Raw genomic sequence first — 23,355 nt, 5'->3', positions numbered from 1 at the left:
AGTGTCTATAGCACAAGAACAGAGTTTTTCCCTGACCTACATTCCATTACTGTATATGACTATTAGAGCTGGAGGCTTCAGAAGCATCTTAGAAAAATACTTTAAATTAGCTAGAGGCCTTAAGAAGCTTCTGAATGGAGTTTCTGCTTAATAGCACCTACTGATTAGGGTCTAGAGAAGTAAGCTGTTTTAGCTATTTTACACTTCAAACTGAGAGAGGAACATTTTCTTTTTGACCATATTAAAGGATTATACAAAGATTCATATAAGGCATTCAATGTCTATAACATAGGATACATACATTGGACATGAGTGATTAACTATATTCTTTAATTTTCATTATTAGCTATAATATAAAAAACATTCAGATATAGAAACATAATTATAAACCATTGTGTTACCTATTTCCCACTAAACTCTTGACTCCTGTTTCTTCTATCAGAGCAGGTGTTCCTTACAGGTCATCATAATCCCTCTTGCTTCTGCTATCCCAATTAATTCCAACCAATTTCAAATGATAACATACCCATCTCCAATTAACTTTCTTTAGTCTTGGAACTAAGCCATTACTTTCTTTTAACATCTTATCTCTACATCTCTGCTCAGGATCAGTCAGCCTTATGCGTGCAGTAAATGTCTCTTACTAACTTACATTTTCTGACACCCCTTCCATTTACTTTACATATGTCTTGCTTTTCTTTCTCAGTTCCATATTTACATACAATATATTTACAATATTTAATACAATCTTACACTTTATATGTAATATGTAAAAGCAACATTTTACCATCTCTCACAGTTCCAAGAGGCTTGAGCCCAGATTATAAGACCATTACTGTGATCTACAATTCTAAGAACACTTTCCTGGAGTAACCCCTCCTCCCCACCCCCACCCCCCACCCCCAGATAAAATGGACATACGTCTGGGCAGACCTGCTTACAATTGCTCCTGCAGTTTATTTCAACAGTGTGTTTTTTCTTTCATCATTCCTGAAACTGTATGTACTGGTTAGAAGCTTGCATGCACATGTTGTGTCACAAGTTCATACAAAGGCTGAAGACATGTTGCTTGACTCCTGGATAATTCTAGGATAGTATATGTCAACTTCAGTGCAGGTAGCATCTGTTTATTAATTTTTATTTCATTTATTAATATTTATACTCCCCCCCATTAGCGTCTATAGGTGGCTTACACGGGTTAAAAACAAACACAATTAAATCATCATAAATAAAATGTAACAGTTAAAACAATAATAAAAATAGCATTAAAATAATGTATACACACTCCCAGACCAGCAGCTATAGAGGAGATTTCCAGGATGGCTGACCAAATACCTGAGTGAAGAGGAAGGTCTTTGCCATGCACCACTCTCATAAAGGAGTGGTGTTCCAGTTCCTGGAGGCAATCAGGAGAAAGTCCTCCCTTGTGCCCTTGCCCCTCGATTGGGGGAGGTACCACCAGGAGCACCTCCCCCTGTGACCTCAGTGCCCAGGCAGGTACATAAGAAATCAGCTGCTCCTTCAGGTAGAAAGGGCCCAAGCAATTTAGGGTTTTGTCAAAGTCAGCACCTTGAATTGGGCCCAGGAGCCAATTGGGAGTCAGTGCAGTTCCTTAAATTGGAAGTCAGTGCAGTGTGATGTGCGTCTAGCCAGCTATACTGGCTAACAACCTAGCTGCCGCATCCTGTACCAACTCTAGCTTCCAGATTGTCTTTAAGGGCAGCCGCACGTAGAGCTCATTACAGTAGTCCAATTGAGAGGTTACAAGACCATGGAACACTGTGGCCATTTCTTCCTTGTCCAAAACCAGATGGAGCTGGTGAACCAGACGGAACTGCTGGAAGGCCCTCGTAGCCACCTCAGTCATCTGACCCTCAAAAAATAGCAATGAATCCAGGAGACACACACACACACACACACACCCCGATCACACACACAGTCCTAGAAACAAAAAAGGAAAAATGACACTTTCACATAATCGGTTGGCAATAGTAAGGGTGCACAGCAATGATGGAAATGGCGGACAGCCCTGATAATAGATGACAAAACATCCTTAGGACACTTCACCAAATGGTGGACAGCATGGGGAATCAAACTGAAGTGGCAGAAAATGGTGGGTGGCAAATAGCAGAGAAATGAAAGTGAGAGTTTAAAGATCGGGCTGGAGAAATAAAACGTTTCCTGATCTCCGCACAGCAAGCAAGAAACATTTTCAAACCATTTCAGGAAACATTGAGCAAGAGTGCTAGTTTGTGTTACCAAATAAAACGTTTTGAGGAAATAAAACATTTTCAATACGTTTTTTGGGGAAAGCTATGCAGAACTCCTCCCCCAAATGCTCCCCCAAATGTCCTGAAGATGTTTTATTTGTGTTGTGCGGAATGGACCAAGGATCTGGGATACTTAGGTTCCAAATCCCACTCTGATGAAAACCTGCTGGGTGACCTTGGGTTAGTCACACAATCTTCGGTTAACCTACCTCACAAGATAGATGTGAGGATAAAATGGAGGAAGGGGGCATTACGTACATAATCTTTGAGCTCCTTGGAGGAGGGGTGGTATAAAAATATACTATTTAAATAAATAATTAACATGAAGTATGAGCTGCTGTTCCGTTTCTGCAAGGTTTGCACAAGGACTATTTCCATGTGTCTGTCTCCTGTTTTTTCACCCTCCTTGGTCCCTGGCATAACCTGGCTTCGCTTCTGGTGCCCAGTTTCCATGCTCAAGCATCCACTGGCCCCAAACCTCTCAGACACCTCTCTCTTGCCTCCTTTTCCTCCTCCTCGGGTTTTCTTCCCTTGACTCCTTCCGATCACCCCCTAGGCTTTGTTTCTCCATTCTTCAAATGCCTCTTCTCCTTTCTTTCCTTAACCTTTGAGGCAAGTAAGGGGGGGACACCCTATGCAGAAGATGTTGACTTTTTCCTCTCCACCACCATCACCACAGTTCCTCCTCCTTTATTGGATGCTAGCGGGTCCTCAAAGGCTCCGAGGCTGTAATTAGAGGGTGGATCCTGTAAAGCAGAGGAGCTCCCCCCTTAGTCCCTTCCAACTACAGACCAGCCCGTTCTCTTTCCTTGTCTCTCTCCTTCCTCCTCCAAAATCTGCAGCAAACCCCTCAGGCTGGGGACAGAGATGGCATCGTGGCTGCTCGAGGTAATCTTCCTGCTGCGCCTGGCCAGGGGCCCTAGAGAATCCTGACTTGCAGCAATCTGGAGTTTTTTTTTTCTTTGGGGGGTGGGTCGGTCAGACCAGGTGGACCTGAAACCCCAAAGCTCAAGGAACTGAGGAAAAAGTAAGGAGCAATTTTACTGTATTTCTCTTCTCAGCCTCTCCCCCACCCTAGCCTTCCTCGCTTTAACATTACGCCTCCTAAATAACACAACTGGGAAACTATAATTTAAGGCATTGGGGGAAGGTGGGCAACTGTACGCCAAACCGCTCAGAGGTGGAGAGATGGTATCAAAGGTTAGTAAAATAGACCAGAGATGTTTTGTTTGAAGTTTTAAAGAGTCCATTTGATGTACCCGAGGAGCGCTCCTGGGCTTACTTGTGTTTTTCTGTCATCTGTATTTAGTTTGTGCTTGAAGGGAGACTTTTTAATTCTTTTTTTAAAATAACCATTCCATTTCCTGCTCTCTCTCTCTCTCTGTCTCTCTCTCTCTCTCTTTCTCTCTCTCTCTCTTTTTTGCTATCATCTCCTCATTTGGAACTCTTCTTTAATACTTGATTAGATGAGCTGAAAATGTTTTCCCGATCCAGATTTTTGGGGCAGGAGTTGTGTTCCAAAGAAACGGATTTTGTTCTGAGATATTTCCCTACCCTGCTTCTAGAGTGAGGACAGAGAAACATGTAAAAGAAAACTAAACTTCCCAGCCAGTGTATTCACAAATATTTAAGCTTCAGCTGAGGACAAAACCCCAGTTCAGGGCTATTTTCAGATTTTATTAGGCACAGATATTTTCTTTTCTCAATCTGTTTTTTTCCCCCCTTCTTCAACTGTGTTTTAATTTAAAAATAAATAAATAATGCAGACAGAAAGGTGATGGAGTTGAAGCTTTGAAAGGGTTAAACTGATAACAAGCCGTTTTAATTAAAAATGGGACTAATGATTGACTGGAAAATTCAACCAAGATGGAGAGTAGCTTTTTTTTTTTTTGAACGGAACGGCATGTTGTTTGAAGTTTGATTTTTTTAAAATAAGCATTGAATAACAGGCTGGAAATAGGTGAGTTAATAAGGTAATGTTCCACACTGAAGGAAATCTCAGAGGCTGATGTCCTTTCCTTCAAGTTTAACCAAAGAGTAACTCTGGAAAATAAAATTTGGAGGTGCTGGATGATTCGAAGGTTTGGCTGACCAATTAAAAATTTTACCTGTACAGCCTTTTTAACGGTGAAAGACACAATTTCCTTACCAGTACTTTGTACTGGGCCCTGCCCAGTGATGGTTGATAAAGATTACATTCTTGGTACCACACTCTTTGGTGAGCTCAGGAAAAGGAACTCTATGGAATAGTGCATTGTTTTACGTTTGATGATTGCTAAAGACAATTTTTTAAATTTATGTTATTTATAGTCGCCCACTTCCCAGAGGAAAGATGGTTCTTGGAAGGATTTGGGTGCATGCTTGTATACAAATATCTTTCTGGCATAATGAAATTGCTGCCAGACAATCCCATGACCTATTCAGGACTTCAGTAGGCTTATATATAAGTAAGCTGATCAATTTTGGTGAAGCATCTTCCTTTTCTTAATTTCAGAGGTTATTGTGTACATTCCTAATATGGACTTTTTTCCCCCTGCTGTCAAGTCGTAGCTGACTTACGACGATCCCATAGCATTTATATATTGCTTTGAAATGTTCATATATGTTAACTCAGTAATACTTACAAGAATCCTCTCAAATCAATATAACAGTGCAATTCCAAACCCAGTTAACACTCCTCTGAGTCCATTGAAATCAATGGGCTTAAAAAAGTATACTTTTGCTTCAAACTGCACTGTTGTTCTCATACTGCAGATAGGGGAAGGGGCTAAGTCTGAAAGATGGAAGCTTGCCACCTGCTAAGTTCACGGTGGAGTTTTGAACCTGGGGGGGGGGGGTCCTGGGTCACGTGTCCCCTTCTCAGCCATTATAGTACACAAACATTCCAGCAAAGTAGCTCCCAACATGGTGGATAGGCTAACTGTGAGTATATCCCATCATTCTTGCAGTCTCCGCAGTCTATAAGATGGTTCATGGAAATTAAATACTGCTCAAGGAAATTAACCCTGCTTCATTATGGCCCACAGTGTCAGGTTGGCTATTTGTGAAAACTGCAGTTGCTGTCCTGAAAATGGACTACACCAACCTGTAAAATATACATTGCCTCATTCCAGCATGAAGGGAACTGTCCCCGTACAATTGATTACACTGGAGCCAAGTCCTTGGATGCTAGAAATGGTTCTTGGTGCAAATGACATCAACAGGACTGTGTTCCAAACAGCCCTTGCTCCATTAGCATTACAAGGGTTTCCAGGTCCCCCTTAGCCATCGGTGAGGGATGGGGAGGGGGGGAGGGGGACCAGAGCCCAGTTGAGGATGGAGTCTGGGGAGGACAGGGGCTCAGTGGGGTGCAATGCCATAGAGCCCGCCCTCCAAAGCATCCATTTTCCCCAGGGGAACTGTTCTGTGTGGTCTGGAGGTGAGCTGGGGGTATCTCCAGGTCCCACCTGGAGGCTGGCATCCCTACCAACCACAGAACCAAATGGGACAATGGGTTAACTCTTCCAAGTACTCTAAGCAAGCCTTGATTTAACAGGATGGATGGAATCAGTTTCTTTCTGTAGTCAAACAAGCGTCATTTTCAGCAGTTATTAAAAGGACTCGCTCTGAAACGGTCAAGAAAGGTGTACGTTTGGATCTTGATGTCATTTCTGAGGTTGTGACATTCCTACAGAAAAGACACAAGACCCTCTGGCATAAGGCCTCAACTGGACATAGGAAAGTGAGTCAGGCCCAGGCGGGGTCTTGTCCCATAACATCACTAGGATTGTGATACGTAAAATCAAGAAAGACTTTGCAAGTGATATATCTTTCTGATACGTGCTCTGATACATTATTTCTCACCCTCGATCTCGTGGGCGCTGAGGCTAGCCATAAGAGTTTGGATGAACCTTCTCAGATTTCTAAGTACGCATCAGGCGTGACTTCTCTTCCCGTTAACTGTTAGGCTCACGTATTCAGGAAGATACTGCAGTGCTGATTCTTTTGAGACCCCGCTCCCGCCCCGCCTTGTTTGTAACTGGTCCTCAAATGTTTGAGAAGGGACAGTGTACAGTTTGCTCACCTGCCCTGGGTGTTGGCAGCATTTTTGAAGGCCCAAAATAGCCATTGTTATTTCCTTAAGAGAAAAGAACCAACACAGGAATCTTGAGGAGGGAGAACAGGAAGGATCTGGCTGTTAGAGCTGGCTGTTAGGGCTGTTAATCTGGACGAATCATTCCCCCCAACCCTAAACAGCTGAAATCTTTTGTGGGCCTGGAAAAAGGAATGTTGTGTTTCTGACAGCCACATCTTATGAGATGCTTTTGCACATGGGTACGACAATAGCACGTATTTATAAAGTACAGTTTTAAATGTTCAAAGTATGTTACTTCACTAGTGGATCTATGCAAATATAAAATGTACACCGGTCACATCAATTATGAAGAGCATATTTGTAGGAATCCTGTTTCTTCTCATAAAATATACATGAATAGGGCTCAAACTTTCCCGATGTGCTACGAAGAGGGCAAAAATGTGATTGATACATTCACACATTTTTCTTGTATAACTGATATGATGTATGCATGTATTGTGTCACTGAGTATCTTGTCTAAAATGCTCACACAGTGCAGGAAGAGGAAGTCTGGATCGCTTTTTGAGTGGACTGGTGAGGGGAATGAACTTTTGTGTTGGAATGGCTGTAGAAATTGGGGCTGTAACCATCTTTGGAAAGCATAGGGAAAGCTAGGTACTGGAAATCCCTGATTTTATGAAGTAGAATTGGGTCTAGGCTAGGGTACTGAAGAGTCAGAAGTTTTGATGTTCTTCTTGTGGTTTTTGTTGCTTCAGTTCAGCAGTTCCCAAGCTGCAAGCCAATACAACTAGTATGTCACAAGAAAGAACCATCAATGTGTCATGAGAAGCAAATGTAAAAAGCAAAAGGCTGTTTGAGCCCAAAGCTCCCATCCACAAAAGAGGCTCTAAGAATCTCTGGATGATTAATTGTAGCCTTGGATCCTTCTCTGGACTGCCTCATCTTCATCTGATGTGATCAAAGCCATCAGTTCCCCAGGTACAGTAGAATATTTCCTGTTGCATCTCTGTCTGAATTGGTGCTCTGGGGTTCCTTCCAACTATTTCCAGTGCTTCTTTGGATATAAAGATAGTGTGTGTGTGCACATGCGCACGCCTGTGTCTGTCAAGTAGAGGCGGAGCTAGAGGAAACTGCGCCCAGGGCACACACGCTCCCTGCGTCCCTGCCGCAACGCCGCACACCCCGCCTCGGAACACCCCTGCCACGGCCCCACCACAACCCTGCCGTTGCTCCACCCGGGGCATTATGCCCCCCATCCCTTGGCACCATGCCACTGCTGTCAAGTTGCAGCTGACCTATGGCAACCCTTCGGAGTTTTCAAGGCAAGAGGTGGTTTGCCATTGCCTGCTTCTGGGTCACACCCCTGGTATTCCTTGGAGGTCTCCCATCCAAATACTTGCCAGGGTTGAGGCTGACAGTGTTTGACTGGCTCAAGGTCACCTGGCAAGTTTTCATAGTAGAGTGGGGATTCAAACGTGGGTTTCTCAGATCCTAGCCGTACACCTAAGATCTAATACTCCAATGTAAATTCAGCAAACAAACCCTTATGCCTCAGTTGTTGGAAGTGTGTAGTCAGAGGTGGGATCCAGCAGGTTCTCACCAGTTCCCGAGAGTAAGCATTAATTATGTGGTGTCGAAGAGGGGGGTTACCAATTGGGTCTGCTTTTCCGCTAGAAACTCCATTAGGCCCAAAAAAAATCATGAAGTCCTTGTTGTTTCCTATGTGGCTGGTTAGCAAAGGTAGAAAACGGGATAATTCTCCCTGTTGGGCTGTTTTAAAAACATGTTTTAGAAATATGGTAAAGTTCCTTGTTTAAGGAAAGTCTCCTTCTTTTGATTTCTAGAAACAAAATTAAGTATTTGAAAGTATTAAGTATTTGACAGGCAGTCAATTAGAGGAGAAGTAGTTGTTTCTGTTGGCAGTAGACGATAGGACTTGATAGAATGAGTTTAAATTATGGACAGAAAGATACCAGCTGGAAATTAGGAGCGTTTTTTTTTACAGTAAGAGTTTTTTACAGTAACAGAGAAATTATTAATGCCCTGCCCCTGGAATGCCCCACCACGCCCCCGTCGTGCCCCATTACCTTCACGCTTACTGTTTGAATCCCACCACCAAGGGAACCTGTTACTAAAATTTTTGGATCCCCACCACTGTGTGTAGTAGATAGGAAACATATTACTATACACACAGTTATCAGTTTGCAAACTGCTTTACAACATTGTCTCCAGACCGGAAAAGAACTGTTTGGTTATCCTCTACGGCCCACTCAGAAAGTACGTTTGGCTATTTATTCCCTGAAAGAACTAATTCAGTGCCTGCATTGTATCTGGCACTATGAGAACCTAGAATTTCACAAGTCCCTGCCTATAAGTGACTAACACTCCTGGGCCTTAACCCATCATTATGGGTTGCCTGGGATTGGGGTTACGCGCAGTCACTGAATTACCCAGAAGATGTCGCCCCAGCTTCTGTTACTGAGGAGTCTTATTGACATGCTATAGTTCTTGCCTGTCAGCATAACTATTATGGATATTTTTCCATAAGGAGGGTCTTTGTGAAAAGCACCTCTCATGGATGTTGCCTGCCACAACACTGCCAAATACTGAAGTCCCTCTGCCGTCTGCTATACCATTGTTAATCCCATGTCCATTTTGGATAACCTTTTTCCTGTTTTCATCTCTTCTCTTCCTTTTCTTTGAAGGGCTGTGTGCTCACCCAGTTCAACATTTCACCACATGTCTCTCTTAAAAACTGATAGATAGGAACCAGAGGCGTAGCTAGGGGAAAGGGAGCTCGGTGCAAAATCTAAGTTTTGCGGGGGGGGCATGGGCGTCAGCTGTGATGCTGGAATCCACCCCCAAACAGCATCACTTTGAATGGTTTTTAAACTAGGGAGCCCAGATTCTCCTTTTAAATCCACCTTAAAGGGAGAATCTGGGGTCCCCAATTAAAACAACATTGAAAGTGATGCTGTTTTGGGGTGGATTATCCCCCACCCTGAAACAGCATCACTTTCAATGTTTAAACTCGGGAACTCAGATTTTCCCTTTAAATCCATGCTGAAGGGAAATCTGAGGAAATTTGGGGGTGCCTGCTGTCAGGGGTACCATTGTTAAGCTAGCAGCACCAAACTTTCAAGGTATCAATAGGAGACTCTCCTGATGATACTGCCCAGGTTTGGTGAAGTTTGGTTCAGGGGGTCAAAAGTTATGGACCCTCAAAGGTGTAGCCCCCATCTCCCATTAGCTCCCATTGGAAACAATGGGGGATGGGGGCACCCCCTTTGGGAGTCCATAACTTTCGACCCCCTGAACCAAACTTCACCTACCTTGGGTGGTATCATCAGGAGAGTCTCCAAAACAATCCCTGAAATTCTGGTGCTGCTAGCCTAAAAACTGCGTCCCCTGCAGGCCAAAAACTGAAAAACACTAAAAATACAAAAAACCCACAAACGAACCAGTTCTTTTGCACCTCCCCCACCCTCCAGGCGCTCGCTCGGTGCAACATGCCCCCCCTCCCCCGGTAACTACACCTTATAGGAACTGTTCAGCATGTGCTTTTGTTTTGTTGCTTTTATATAAACATTTGGATAATTTTAATTCATCCTCTGATAAACTCATATAGAAGTTCATCTGAAAAGATAATTGGGATATATTTGCTGATTTTAACCTACTTGTTACTATTACTGTAGTTAAATTTCATGCCTTAGTTATAAGGTTGAGAGAACAACAGAGTTAGTTAAGATTTTATAGTTTTGTATTTAACCTTTTATGCCAGTAAAGGTAATGATGACATCTTAAAAACAGTATTGTTACTAACCACCCTATATCCTACTGTGCAGGGAGGCTATTACCATTATTTTCTATTTCACTAAATAGGGGGCGCAAAATCAATACACAATCTGAGTAAATTTGTGTCAATCATATTATATGCTCATAAATGATTGAGTAACTGCACCGACATTCATCTATAATTCCACTTTGTCATCCTTTGTTTTTCATAATTTTATACTGTTTCTCGATCAAAATTGGTTTCAAAATTGGTTTACAGGATAAAAATGAAAATTGAAGCCATAAAATTATTGAGTGGTCTGAAACATCCTGAAACCTAGCAACAGCGTAAGTTACTAATTCTATAAACTCCATCATTAAAAGCTTGACAGAACAGAAGAGTCTTTGGGTGCCTATGAAATGAGCTGTGACATCAAGAAATAACTTCTAGAGAATGCCACAAAGTTGGGATGGCTATTGAAAAAGCCCTGCTTTTGGTAAATGCTAGTTTTGCTCATTATTGATCAGCTTAACTGAGGTGTCTTGAGCTCCTGCAGTTGTCTGACACGTTTTGTTGTGCTATATGGAACCCAGCTAACGATTTATATGTAAAGTCAGTGTACTGGCTGTGTGATGTAGGGCTGGGACAGGGGCGGTCCAGGGTCAAATACTTACTTAGCCATAAAAGTCCCCCTTGTGCCAGTCATTTCTTCTCAACATATTCTACCTCTCAGGGATGTTGGGGATAAAATAGGGGCTGGGTTTTGAGTACCTTGCCTTGAGTTCCTTGGAGGAAATGTGAGGTTAAAAATACGATTAACCAAATACATCATATGATTTCCTGGCACATGTGAAGTTCAGAGATGTCAAAGAAAATCAGTGTGCACATTGCAGATGGACCCTTTGACATGTACTGACCTGCTTTTGTGTATTTGAACCCTTGGCTGAAGCCCTAATAAACAGAAGCAATATCCTGATGGGAAAGAACTCTTGATGTGGATTGACCCTAGATGCAGGAATGAATCGACAAAGGAAAGAGAGGATGAATAGAGATATAGATACAGTTGAGAGATTAAGTTGGTTACCATCAGTATTTTGGTGCCCACTGAAGCTGTGAAAGTAATGAGCACCTAACATGGAATTAGGAGCATGCCAAGTTGGCACAGGTAGGCTTCCTAGGGCCAAAGTTAACTCTCTGTCTCCTGTATTAAATTGATCTACAGAACAGGATTGACAGCTGCTAACTGGTTTGGAGCTATAGTAGGCCTGAGGCTCTTTCCACACAGCAAGTGTAAAGTGAATTGCAGCTGGGATAAATGAATCCGGCATGGCACTGGGCCATTCGCACGGTCCCGTGGCCAGCGAGCACCTTCGCATGGAGGCGCATCTTTTGTTTTTTGTTTACCTCCCACCAATGCGTAGCTAAGCAGGCATGCACAAGTGAATCCCCACAGCCATGCTGTCATGCTGTCTGATGTTACAACCTGCGTGGCTATGCAGGTGGGCACCGGGAATTTTTTTTTTTTTAAAGGAACATGTCGCCAAAAAAAGTGGCTTCCTGCCCGGCTGTTCACTCAGAAGCAGCTGCAACCTGGGATTTTTTAAAAGACTCCCGGATAGTGCGATTCTTGAATAACCAATTTGGGGGGAAATAACATGGGGCAGGCTCGCTTTATGGGCGGGATCTGTGCGAAGTTCCCCCCAAAACAGTTTTTTTACCGTTGTTATCCCAGATTTATTGGCCCATGAGGAAAGGGCCTGACAGAGGTAACAGCATGGATAATATAGGAAGCTGGAAGAAACTGGAAATGCAGACCTAAGCAGAGTTAGATGCTTCAGGAGACACTTTCCTGGAATGTGTCCAGGAAAAGGCAGGACTGGTATTTCTCAGGGATAGATACTGAAGTAAAGGGTGTCTCATCTAATTAAGGGGAGGGAGAATTGAGCTAGAACCATTCTATATCGTACTGATAAGGCAGAGACTGCAGAGTGCCACTCTGGGACCAAGCAAAATCCAAAAAACAAAGCCGCTTAACACCTTTTATCAGGGCTTGCCAAAACATTATAAGATAGTTGCCAGATTTCAACTTTCCTAGACCTCTTCTTCAAGGTGGATGCTCCATTTTTAAAATGCGCGTTTTAAAATTTTTGTTCTGCCATCAAGTCAAAATTGACTTATGGCAACCTGATAGGGTTTTCAAGGCAAGAGTTGTTCAGAGGCGGTTTGCCATTGCATGAGCCTACATCACAACCCTGGTATTGCTGGGAGGTCTCTCATCGAAATACTTGCCAGTGTGGACCCTGTTTAGCTTCTGAGATTTGATGAGATCGGACTGGCCTGCACTATTTAGGACCCACCAAAGCATTAGTACATAACTTTTTTGTTTCAAACTCTTCCTTAATCGTGACGTTAAGGGTCAGTTTGGGGTGGAAGGAGACGTTTCAGCTGTGATGGAAATGCCTTCAACCCACAGCCTATAGAATGGAATACAGGATGCTGTAATTAGATTAGGTGAACTGGGTGTAACTCGTTTCAGGTTGCACCCAAAGCTTTCTGGGAAGAAGGGGAAAAAAGGGCAACCTGCATATGAAAACAAAAAAACTGACAATTGGCCAAATGTCTCTCTGGCAGCATAGAGAACATGTAGGTCCCCTTAAAAGAGTGTCTATTGGTTAGAGTGTCAGACTAGGATCTGGGAGGTCTAGGAACAAATCTCAACTCTGCCATGGAAGCTTTCTGGGAGATGGGGTTGCAGCTCTGTGCTGAGAAATACCTGGAGACTTTGGGAGTGAAGCCTAGGGTGGGTGGGGTTTGAGGAGAAGAGGGGCATCCTCAGGTAAAATACAGCAGAGCTCACTTTCCAAAGCTACCATTTTCTCTAGGGGAACTGATCTCTGTAGGCTGAAGATCAGATGTAATTCAGGAGATCTTCAGGCACCACCTGGCAATTGGCAACCCCTTGGGCCACTCTCTCACTCTCAGCCTATCCTAGCTCACACACACATAGAGATAAAATAGAGAAGAGGAGAACAATACGAGCTGCTTTAGGTCCTCATGACAGAGCAAAATTGGGTATAAATGAAACAGATAAATAACAAGCCAGGAACAGAGAACATTGTGAGATGGTGGTTCAGAATTTCTATTCCTCCAGCCTAAAGAAATTCCTCGAGCCTAGCTTTGCTCAGTTAAGTGGTAGGATGCATGCTAATATCTGCCAAGGCTACATATCTGTGGCATGCAAAGTAAGCATGCAAAACTGCTTTGTACTGACTGCAGAACAGTTTAAACCAGATTCTGAGCCTGAACAGGGTTGCAGGGGAAGTTCTTTGCCTCACCGGCATCAGCGCTGAGGGCCAAACTACACGAGATGGTTGGTGATAAGTCCAGTCAGAGGCTGATTCCGCATGGGCCAAAAACAGTGGTGTGAAAACAGTATAAACCCTTTTACACCATTTTAAACCCTTTTACACCATTTTCACACCGTTTTCACACTGCTGTTTTTGGCCCATGCGGAATTAGCCAGAGTTCTTCTGCCCCACATTCCCAGCAGACCGATGCCCACTACAGGAAAATATATTTTCCAAGTAACACAAGGCCTGATTCAGATCAAGACTGTGGCAAGGGTGTATGTGTGGTGGATTTCACACTGCTGGCCATAGCAATACATTCATTATTGCCCTGCCATTGAAGAAAGGCCCTTTTTTCTTTTACGTGTTGTACACGCGCAGCTATGCAGGTGCAGCCAATTGTATTGGGACAACCGGTCTGACAGGGAGGGTTCATTTCTGTATGCCTGCTCAGCTACACATGTGTTGCAGGAAATAATGAAAAAAGAGGCCTGTCTCCATGCGAGGACACAAAAGCAACCCAGATCAGTCCTGATGTGAATCTGGCTCTGTGGTGCCTGGAAAATAAGTAGTGACGACAGGCTGCTGAGAATATCAGTCAGCTCAGGAGTACTCCAACCTGATGTGGCCAAACAATGCATGGAGTTTGGTCCTTAGTATTTATTTACGTAGAGTATGTTTCAATTTTGTCTTTGAAGTTTCACTAATACAAAGGTCTCCAACCTGTGGACCTTTGGAATTCTAACGCAGGGCGGTAGGTTTAGCAACAAAATGGCTGCTGAAGGAGACCGAACCAGTCACAAAATGGCTGCCATAGCTTATCTTCAGTTACACCATGAAGATCTTTGGGACACAGTGGTAGCTACTGCCAAAGCAGTGTTTTTAAAAATCCAGAGTCAATCAGATCCGCAATGGCTAATCAATAGCTTTGCTGGGCAAAAACCCTATCTGGTCCACCTGCTTTCTAAAAACACCTGGTGGGCACCAAATAAGATATTAGTGGCCACCATGGTGCCCATGAGCATCATGTTGGGGATTCTGGCTCTTTTGAATAATAAAGAAGTCAGGTTTCTGCTCTTCTTCCTCTGGCGATAGAGCCAATATACTGGATTTTGTGGAGTTGTGATAAGGATTGCCAACAGGCCTGCAGAACGATGTCCTATATCTTTTAATAAAAGTTTAACATGTGGAAATGGGTAGTATGAGGTTTTCAGGAATGGAGATAAATAATATCGCCCAGTAAATAATATCCAATTAATCTTCTCTTAAAGGGACAGTCATTTTTTTCTCGAGCCCTCCAGTTTTCTGTTTAAAAGACTAAGGGGTTGTTTTTAAAAGATCAGTGGGTTGTTTTTGAAAACAATCTTTTTTTTGCCTGTTCCAAGACCCTCCACTGGAACCATTTCCATGTGAGGCTTAACAGGAAACCTACAAGCATTCTATATACATAGATTTTGCTGCATAGTACAAATGTGCTGCCCTGACCTGGATAACCCTGGTTAGCCCAGTCTCATCGGATCTTAGAAGCTAAGCAGGATCAGCTCTAGTTAGTACTTGAATGAGAGACCACCAAGGAAGTCCAGGGTTGCTAAGCAAAGACAGGCAATGCCAAACCACCTTAAAAGTAGCTTGTCTTGAAAACCCTATAGGGTAACTATAAGTCAGCTGTATGCAAAAGCATACAAACACATGTGCTGGGACCTTGCAGCATATTTCAGAGCCCTATAAAATGCTTACAGCAACAACCACAAATGTGACAAGTATTTGTTTGTTTGTTTAATAGTCCTGTATAATAGTTCTATCCTAACAACAGTCCTGTGAAATAGGTTATGCCAAGAGAGGATGACTGGCCCAGGAAAACCCCACAAGCTTCCATGGCATGAGTGAGGATTTGAACCTGAATCTCCAAGATACTAGTCTAACACTCTTAACCATGTCACCACACTAGCTCTCACACACAGGTTATGATCTATATGCAGCTTCCGCATTGACAGGGAAAAGCAGAATCATGTGCCTGAATGTATTAGAGGAAGCATAGGATAAAAATATAATGGACAGATTAAAAGCTGCAGCTTTCCTTATAGGAACTGTGTGACTGGTTAAGCAGACCTTAGTATCTGATCTTGCTTGACAGACAATTTTACTTTACATTAAATTTCTTTTTTTTAACTTTACATTAAATTTCTTAATAAACTTAGCTGATTATTAGCCTGGAGGGGGAGCAGTTATCAGCTGGTTGGTTGTCTACATTCCCTTGGGGTGTGCAGCTTGGCTTGCTCACTTGAGTCACTTGAAATTAGTTCCTGTTGTTGTCTTCCTATGGTGCATTCGTCCTCTACTTATATACTTTGGATTGGGCTGATTGACTATTTTAAGGGATAATGGGCAGTTGATCTTGTATTTCTGGTGGGGGGTGAATTGAAATGTATTTGCAGTCATAAACCAAAATCATAACAATATCCAACCAATTACTATAGACTAAAACATCAGATTAAGTAATAAAATCAACTTAAGCAATAAAATCAACAAGCCAACATCCTAAACAATTAAAATATTAAATAAATTATTACAAAAGCTAAAACCCTTCCTTATACCATTTACAAATTACCCAGGCAAATTTAGCAACCTTAGGTGTCACACCTATATCGGTTCCAGCATCTAATATGGAAATAAGAGTCCTCCTGTCTCAATCTCAGTACTTATTTAAAATAGGATTAATTAACTTCTTTCCTCATCTAAACTCTTAGAGTCGATTATATAAGATGCTCCAACAAATCTACAGAACCATCTTGGCATAAACATTCTTCTCTTGGTCTTTTATTGTATTTGCCAATTACTTTGCAGATCAGAAACATCTAGGTGGGGTGCTGTGTGGTTTCCGGGCTGTATGGCCGGATCCTCTGAAGATGCCAGCCACAGATGCAGGCGAAACGTGAGGAGAGAATGCTGCTAGAACACGGCCATACAGCCCAGAAACCACACAGCACTCCAGTGATTCCAACCGTGAAAGCCTTCAACAATACATTGAACATCTAGGTGCTTAATATAAGGAACAATCATGATTTTATTCAGTATGCTGGAATCAAAAAGAAATTTTTTATTCTGTTTATATCATGGCTCCTCTCCATGTCCAGTAATTTTTGTTTACGGTAATTATTGTTCTCGGGTGGGCATGTTCTTTTTCCATCAGTGCCTCAATACAAGACCATACGTTCTCAGTTTAGTTTCCACAGTTTTACGCCAGTTAAATGGATTCTGGCTGATAAGATAAAGGAGACCTTTAGGTGAAAGTTGTGATTTCATCCCTTCCATCTGTGACAGAAGTCGTAATGCTGAGTATGCTTACCAGGAACCAACCGGCTGGGAATCTCATGAGGACTATGCAAATCAACCAAGGGTGAAAATAGACATATAGTGCTGCCCAAAGGAAAGTTACGCTTTCTGAGGCTGCAGACTTAGAGTGGCGTCACTCAGCTTAGGATTTCACAGACAGTTTGCCAAATTCTAAGAATCTGGCCTGCTACATTTGTGTTATGAAAAGTGTGTGTGTTGGGGTGGGGGGTGGGGAGCCAGAGGCGTATCTAGGAAAAATGTCGCCCTGTGCAAAATCTGATCTTTCTGCCCCCCCCCAATGGGCGGCCACCCTCCCCCACCATGAACTTTCATTTGCAGAGTGGTGATTATTTCCCCTGCAAATCCCCCCCAGTTAGAGTTCCTAGTTATGTTTGCTACATCAAGTGAAGGGAGTGGAGGAGGCAGGGGGTTGATATTGCAGGAAACAAGTAACAGGCAGAGGATGGGTTCTGCCCCCCCTCCCAGCTTCTCATTTGCACACCTCCCCATATGGCCTTGCTACCTCCCTGTGGTCCTGTGATGCACAAGGGCCAGCTCTTGCTCTGTCTTTCCTGTTGAACTTGTGTTTAGCAGGCATAGAATAGCTGTCCAGCATTATTGTAGCCAGGTTGCACAATCTGGCCGGCTGAGGGATTCAAAAACAGGAGGGCGACTTACAGAAATGTAAAAGCTGGAGGTCTCTCAGAGGAGGCTTCTCTTCTTCTCTGGTCAGGTTCTCCCATGCTAAGGAATGGCTGCCCCTACATGACCTGCCCCCACACCAGATGGTTATCTTGGATGTTTCAAAAAGCCCTGCAAGTGCAGACTTGGGAAATTCAACCATTGCCTAGTTATTCTGCACCAAAAGGTTACAGCCAAACCATAGCAGAGGAAAAACCCACAGGTCACTGCCAGTTTGGGATTATACCCCTTCAGGTTGCAGATGCCCCCACACAAAACAACTTTGTGCATACAGAAAGCTAGAGTATCAGGGAGGAAGCTAAGCCAGAATGTTTTGCCCTGGCCTACCAGGTGTTCATACACAAGGGCTTGTTGATGGCACCATTCAAACACATTGGCTCGTACTTGCATTCTGAAGTTTCTTTCCTGTGCAATTTTTCTGAATTCGCAGTTTGCACTATTTCTTCTCACTAACCTGTAAGTCCTTTCGGTTATTGTTTTGAACCTTGCTTCTTGCAATGCCACTGAAAACTTGGTGTCTGTTCTACTGTGACCATTTGGCACCGAAACCCAAATCTGGCTTTACTTGCCTGGGCTAACCATATCCGTTTACTTCCATCTTTCATCAAGCATCTTGTTCCTCATATCTCTTTGCTCGTCACCAAATCTTACACAACAGCTGCCTTTTCTCTTCTTAAGCAGCTTTTCCCATTTTGTCTGTGGGATTTATCAGCTGTCTGTGGCTACAGTAGGGTTGCCAACCTCCAGGCTGGAGCTGAAGATCTCTTGGGATTGCAATATCTTTAAAGGGCAGGATAAATAAGTCAGCTGTGACTGGATGACATAAAATTGAGAGGAGGAGGACAGGGCTCAAAACATTTCCCCAGATGGCAAAATAACCATGAGCAAAATAACCATGAGCAAGACTGAGCAACTTTTGTGATTTTTGTTTACTGCCTGGTTCATGAATTCATATACATGACCTGCAGTCAGAGGTTGGGGGGGGGCGTGGCACCTGGGGCAACACCTGCTCTGGGTGCCCCCCCCCCCACTTGCCTTAGCTGGCGGGAGCCTGCCACGGGCTGCCCCTTGGCCTTGCCTTGCCAGGCTGCTCCTTTGGCCAGCGGAGGCTCTGCCAGCTAAAGGAGAGCCTAGTGGGGCAGGGCCAAGGGGATGGGTGTGGGGGGCAATTCTCTGCCCCCCCCACATGTGACCAGTTGGTGTGCGCCCAGGGACATGTGACCTGACTGCAGTACAATCCTAAGCAGAGATTCACTCTTTCAAGTCCACTGAAATCTTTTTTTAGGATGACACTGTTGATCTTCTGTGCTGCCATCCTGAACAGAGTTACCAGCTTCTCATACATGCCTAGGATTGCCCTGCAAAGTTTACACACTGCTAAATTCTTGATATCAAAGTGACAAAAAAGCACTGCATTAGATGAAAAATGAACGCTCTCTTTGTGGTGTTAGATGTACAACATCCCATTCACAAGTGCAACTTATCACTTGGTGTTGCAGTCATCAAGTGAGGAACACATGCCTGAACTAGCCCTGTTTGCCTGCGGTCCAGTTCTTCAGTGCCAGTGCTGTGACCAGCAGTGTGCCCCTTCCTTGTTGTGCATCTTCTTGTTCACCTGTCTTTTGATTTTCTGGAGGTGGAAAGCTCCAGGCTGTTTAGGAGGTCACAGGTCAAAATGCAGGTGTGAGTCTGTTCTCCCCATCCATAGCCCATCCTAGACACACCTCCCTTTGATCTTTCCAGTGAATTTCCCAAGCACAAAGATGTCAAGGAATTCCACAGAGAACAGCAATAGGACCCATTCATGACAAAGTTTTACAAGCTGTGCGGAAGGGGGTTTCTCAATTCACAGGTCCCAGACCAGAAAAAAACAATGAGTCAACAGGATGTGAAACAGGATGGCCGCTGTTTTATTTTGTCCTCTCCCTCCCACCCACCATGATCACTTCTTTGGCTGTGAGAATTCGGCAAGGTTTTTCATCTGGTACCTGAATTCAAAAAAAGATCAACAGGAACTGAGTTCAATTCTAGAGCAATTACTGTTGGCAGGACTGAAAAATAACACAGGCGAATGTAAACATAGATCATTTAGTGCCAACATCAGTAAAATTAGTCCATCCCCGTCCGTCCGTCTCCAAGGTCTATATACTTGGCTGAGTCATGCAGACAGTTATCTATACGTGTCCCCTCTCTATCATGCTGGATTCCTAGGGGGTTATTTCTGAAGTTACCCCTATACACAGTGGTGGGATTCAGCAGATTTGCACCACTTCAGCAGAACTGGTTGTTAAAATGGTGCTTGTAAACAATCAGTTAAATTATTTGAATCCCACCACCGGAACCGATTGTTAAATTATTTGAATCCCATCACTGCCTGTACACTGCTTCAGGCCTGTATAGTATTGTTCCCTGTATAGTTCCACTTAGGAAGCCAGGCTGGTCGGCCAAAATGGGTGTGAGAAAGTCATACTCTCCTTTCTCTCCTGTTATAAAGCACCACCTCTTCCACTGGGAAATGGGAAATTGCTTCAGGGATCTTCGCCTCACTGAACAGCTCTCTGAGGTGATCTCGATTAGGACTGAGAAGACTAGGGTTCAAAACTGACCTGTTTTACATGATTGTTGTGAAGGTAAAATGGAAGAAGGGAGAACCAGGCAATCTTTAGGATTGCCAATGTCAAGGTGATGGCTCGAAATCTGCTGCTATTACAAGTAATCTCCGGGCAACAGATATGGATTTACCTGGAGAAAATGGCTGCCTTGGAAGGTGGCCTCTATGGCATTATACCTCATTGAAGTCCCTTCCCTCCCCAAATCACACCCTCCTCAGGACTCACTTTCAGAATCTCAAAAACCACAAAAACTACAAAGTTGAAATTTGGCACACCGGTTCGTTATATGCTTCAGGTGCTCACTAAGAAAGGATTTTCCAAAATATTCACTTCCACTTGACTTATTTGATATTTACTGTTCAACTCTTGCCATCTGCACGAACATTCTAAGGGTGACAGTTAAATGCCAATGAAAGCCTTCATGGGCGTCCTTTCCAACATGCAGCAGCTTTCGGCGGCGGAGTTCTTTTGATGAGTCAGTCAGTCAGTGAGTGGTATTTCACATTTATATATATAGCTTCGTTTCACAGGACATTTCAATGAAGGGCACTTTGAAGCTCTAACTCCATTTGTTGCATCAACAAGTTCTGCTAATGCCCACCAACAACAAGCACGATCACGGAACGCAATAAAAGTAATCAACATCATTCGAACACCGCCCTCCTCAACGCATAATGGTAACCTGTTCCTTCTGCTTGTCCTTAAAGGGAGTATAAGAGTGAATTAAACGCGAGAAAGCGACACATATTGCATTAGAAATAGACAACTACAGGAAGCTGCTGCAAAATATGCAAAAACCAACCTGTCAGTCCACAGACAGGCTGTGAGGAAATATGCTGCATGCCACCCCAAAGTTCACAAACAGGCTGTAAAGAAGTATGCTGAATGTCACCCTGAAATTCATAGAGAGGCTGTGATGAAGTATGCGTAGCGAAACACGGGTATCCTGCTAGTGTTTTAGATAAAAGAAGGAATCCAATATTCGTCATCATGAAAGAAGGCACCTCATTCTCCCTGGTTAATTTGCTGAGTCAGAGTGAAGCCACAATTATTGGGGTGGGTGGAGGCTTATGGGCCTTGAACCACTTGATAGCAGAAAATGTGCCTGTTTTGGCTAAAGATTGTACCTGGCCTGCTTCCCACGCAACACTTTTTCTATATTGCATCTTCTGTGGGGAAAAGGTCATGTTTTATTAGACAGAACCGTAAAAGCTGAGAAATCAATGGGCTCTACTTCTAAAGCGTTAAAAGACACCACACTTCATATTTTTTAAAAAATGATAAAAATAGTAAAGCAATGAGGCATACAATTACATTGCTGATTTTCATCCAAACTACCTCTGAACATTGCTTGCCTTAAAAACCTGGGGTCTCCATAAGTCAGTAATTACGGCCAAAAAAAATTACTCTAAAACTATTGCTGGGGAGGGGAGAGAAATCCTAAGTAAGAGTGACCAGTGTTAGGGTGGCTAGTGTTTATGCTAAAGCGGAATAATGAAGAATGGCCACAGTCCCAATAAATATCCCCAAAAATAACCGCAACAGAAGAGAATGGGGAAATTTTGTGCAAATGAGACACCACAAATTAAGATACACAGTGCTACAGTATATGACATGGTCAGTGTTTCCCGAACGTTCTATCAGACTGCCACTATTCCCTGAGGCGGATGCAGCAAGCAACGATATTGTTGGAGCAATCACAACCAGCACTGTGTGGCGCGTGTCTGCAGCATCACATCTGAGCCTTACCAAATCCTCTATATGGGAGTGTTTTTTGCACTACAGTGGAACCTCAGTTTTCATTGCCTTCTGTTTTCATCGGTTTCGGTTTTCATCGATTTTTTCAGTGAAAAATTTGTCTCAGTTTTCATCGATTTGCAGTAAGGTGCAGGGGTTTGTGGAGAAAAATCACCTGGACAAAGCTGTTGCAGGCCCTTGTTTGCAACTTGTTTAATGACAATGTCTTGCCCCATTTCAGACAAATCTTAAAGAGGCATCAGAAACAGACCTCTTGGGACAGCTTTCTGGTGTGACATTGGTCCACTGGCTCTGAATCTGGTCCTAGTGTTATTGTTTGTTACTGTTTTCAGCATTAAACACTAGGTTTATTCACCAAAATGTGTTTTTGGTATGTTTTTTGGAGTGCCTAGAACAGATTAATTGGATTTACATTGATTCCTATGGAAAAGTTTGCCTCAGTTTTCATCTGTTTCGGTTTTCATCGATTCTTTTCGGACGGATTACCAATGAAAACCAAGGTTCCACTGTACTCACATTTGTTTCTCAGAACATATGCCTTTGGTTGCCTACTGTCGAGACTCCTATGGTATTTCTTCCCTTGGTAGTCCCTAATAGTCCACTTCACCCCTTTCACTTCTTTATAATCTTGTTGGAGATATGTGCTGTTGAGCTGAAACTGTGTGTCTGTGACAAATCCATACTGACATGCAGCAACCACATTGATAGTTTTCGAATCATATGCAGAATTGATTCACTCAGGACAAATGTAGACGGATCTTATTTGATCACTTGGAAAGGCAGGAATAATGGCTCCTGGCACACTAATTCTCCATTGGATTATGTGGTCAATAAAGACATCCTACATCGTGGCTCCCCGCATTTTGGGGATATGGTTTCTATGCTTTTTAACTTCCATTAGATAGTGGGATTGTTTCGTTTGGTTTTTTAAAAACACTTCAGGCTGTTTCCAGATGATCTTTCATACCACTGTCCTGATTTTCATATTTGTTATGTGCCCAAAATAAAATAGATTTCCCCATTAACTCAGATACGGAATCTTGCCTCAAAGAAACCCTTTGATCCATTTGTTTTTGATACTGTGTTGTCCAGAATAAAATGGATAAGTTTCCTTTGTAACTGAGATGTAGTCTTGCCCCAGAGCAAGTATCCTACTTCACACTATTCGCATGCTTTTCTCTTTGAAGTGCTAGCAGATTGTTACTCACCTGCTCAAAGATGCTTGTAGATAATATCATCAGAGTTAAGATTTTGTCTTCTGGCAGGACCTTCCCACTTAGCCAAGCAGTTGGATTTCTTTTCCAATTCCTTGCCACATCGATTAACAAGAGTTGTAGAAATTCTTCCTAAGAGATCCTTAACCTCGTTGCTGTAGAAATGCAATTAGCAGGATTCCTTGAAGGAAATTCAGTTTCAGTAGCACCACCATTGGAATTCCCATAGTTTCTAGCAAGGATGTTGGTAAGGGGGGGGGGGTTNNTNG

At 43.1% G+C, this 23,355-nt stretch overlaps 1 protein-coding gene across 3 annotated transcripts in view; it reads left to right on the top strand.

Annotated features, from left to right (window-relative positions):
• Positions 1 to 2,866: 2,866 nt before the first annotated feature.
• Positions 2,867 to 23,355, top strand: part of LOC125428495 (transcription factor Sp7-like) — a 100,360-nt gene continuing 79,871 nt past the window's right edge. For 2 of the 3 annotated variants that reach the window (XR_007243853.1, XM_048488659.1), the window contains exon 1: positions 2,867 to 3,158. Coding sequence is in view for 1 of the 3 variants with exons in the window: in XM_048488659.1 (XP_048344616.1) it covers positions 3,138 to 3,158 (21 nt within the window). In the remaining 2 variants the exon portion in view is untranslated. Of the gene's footprint in view, positions 3,298 to 23,355 lie in introns of all 3 variants that reach the window. The other variant, XR_007243854.1, reaches the window with a different exon arrangement.

Source organism: Sphaerodactylus townsendi, linkage group LG03 (genome assembly GCF_021028975.2).
Source record: "Sphaerodactylus townsendi isolate TG3544 linkage group LG03, MPM_Stown_v2.3, whole genome shotgun sequence".
Classification (NCBI taxonomy): Eukaryota; Metazoa; Chordata; class Lepidosauria; order Squamata; family Sphaerodactylidae; genus Sphaerodactylus; species Sphaerodactylus townsendi.
The sequence above is the reverse complement of the archived record's forward strand: the minus strand, read 5'-3'. Positions and strand labels throughout refer to the sequence as shown.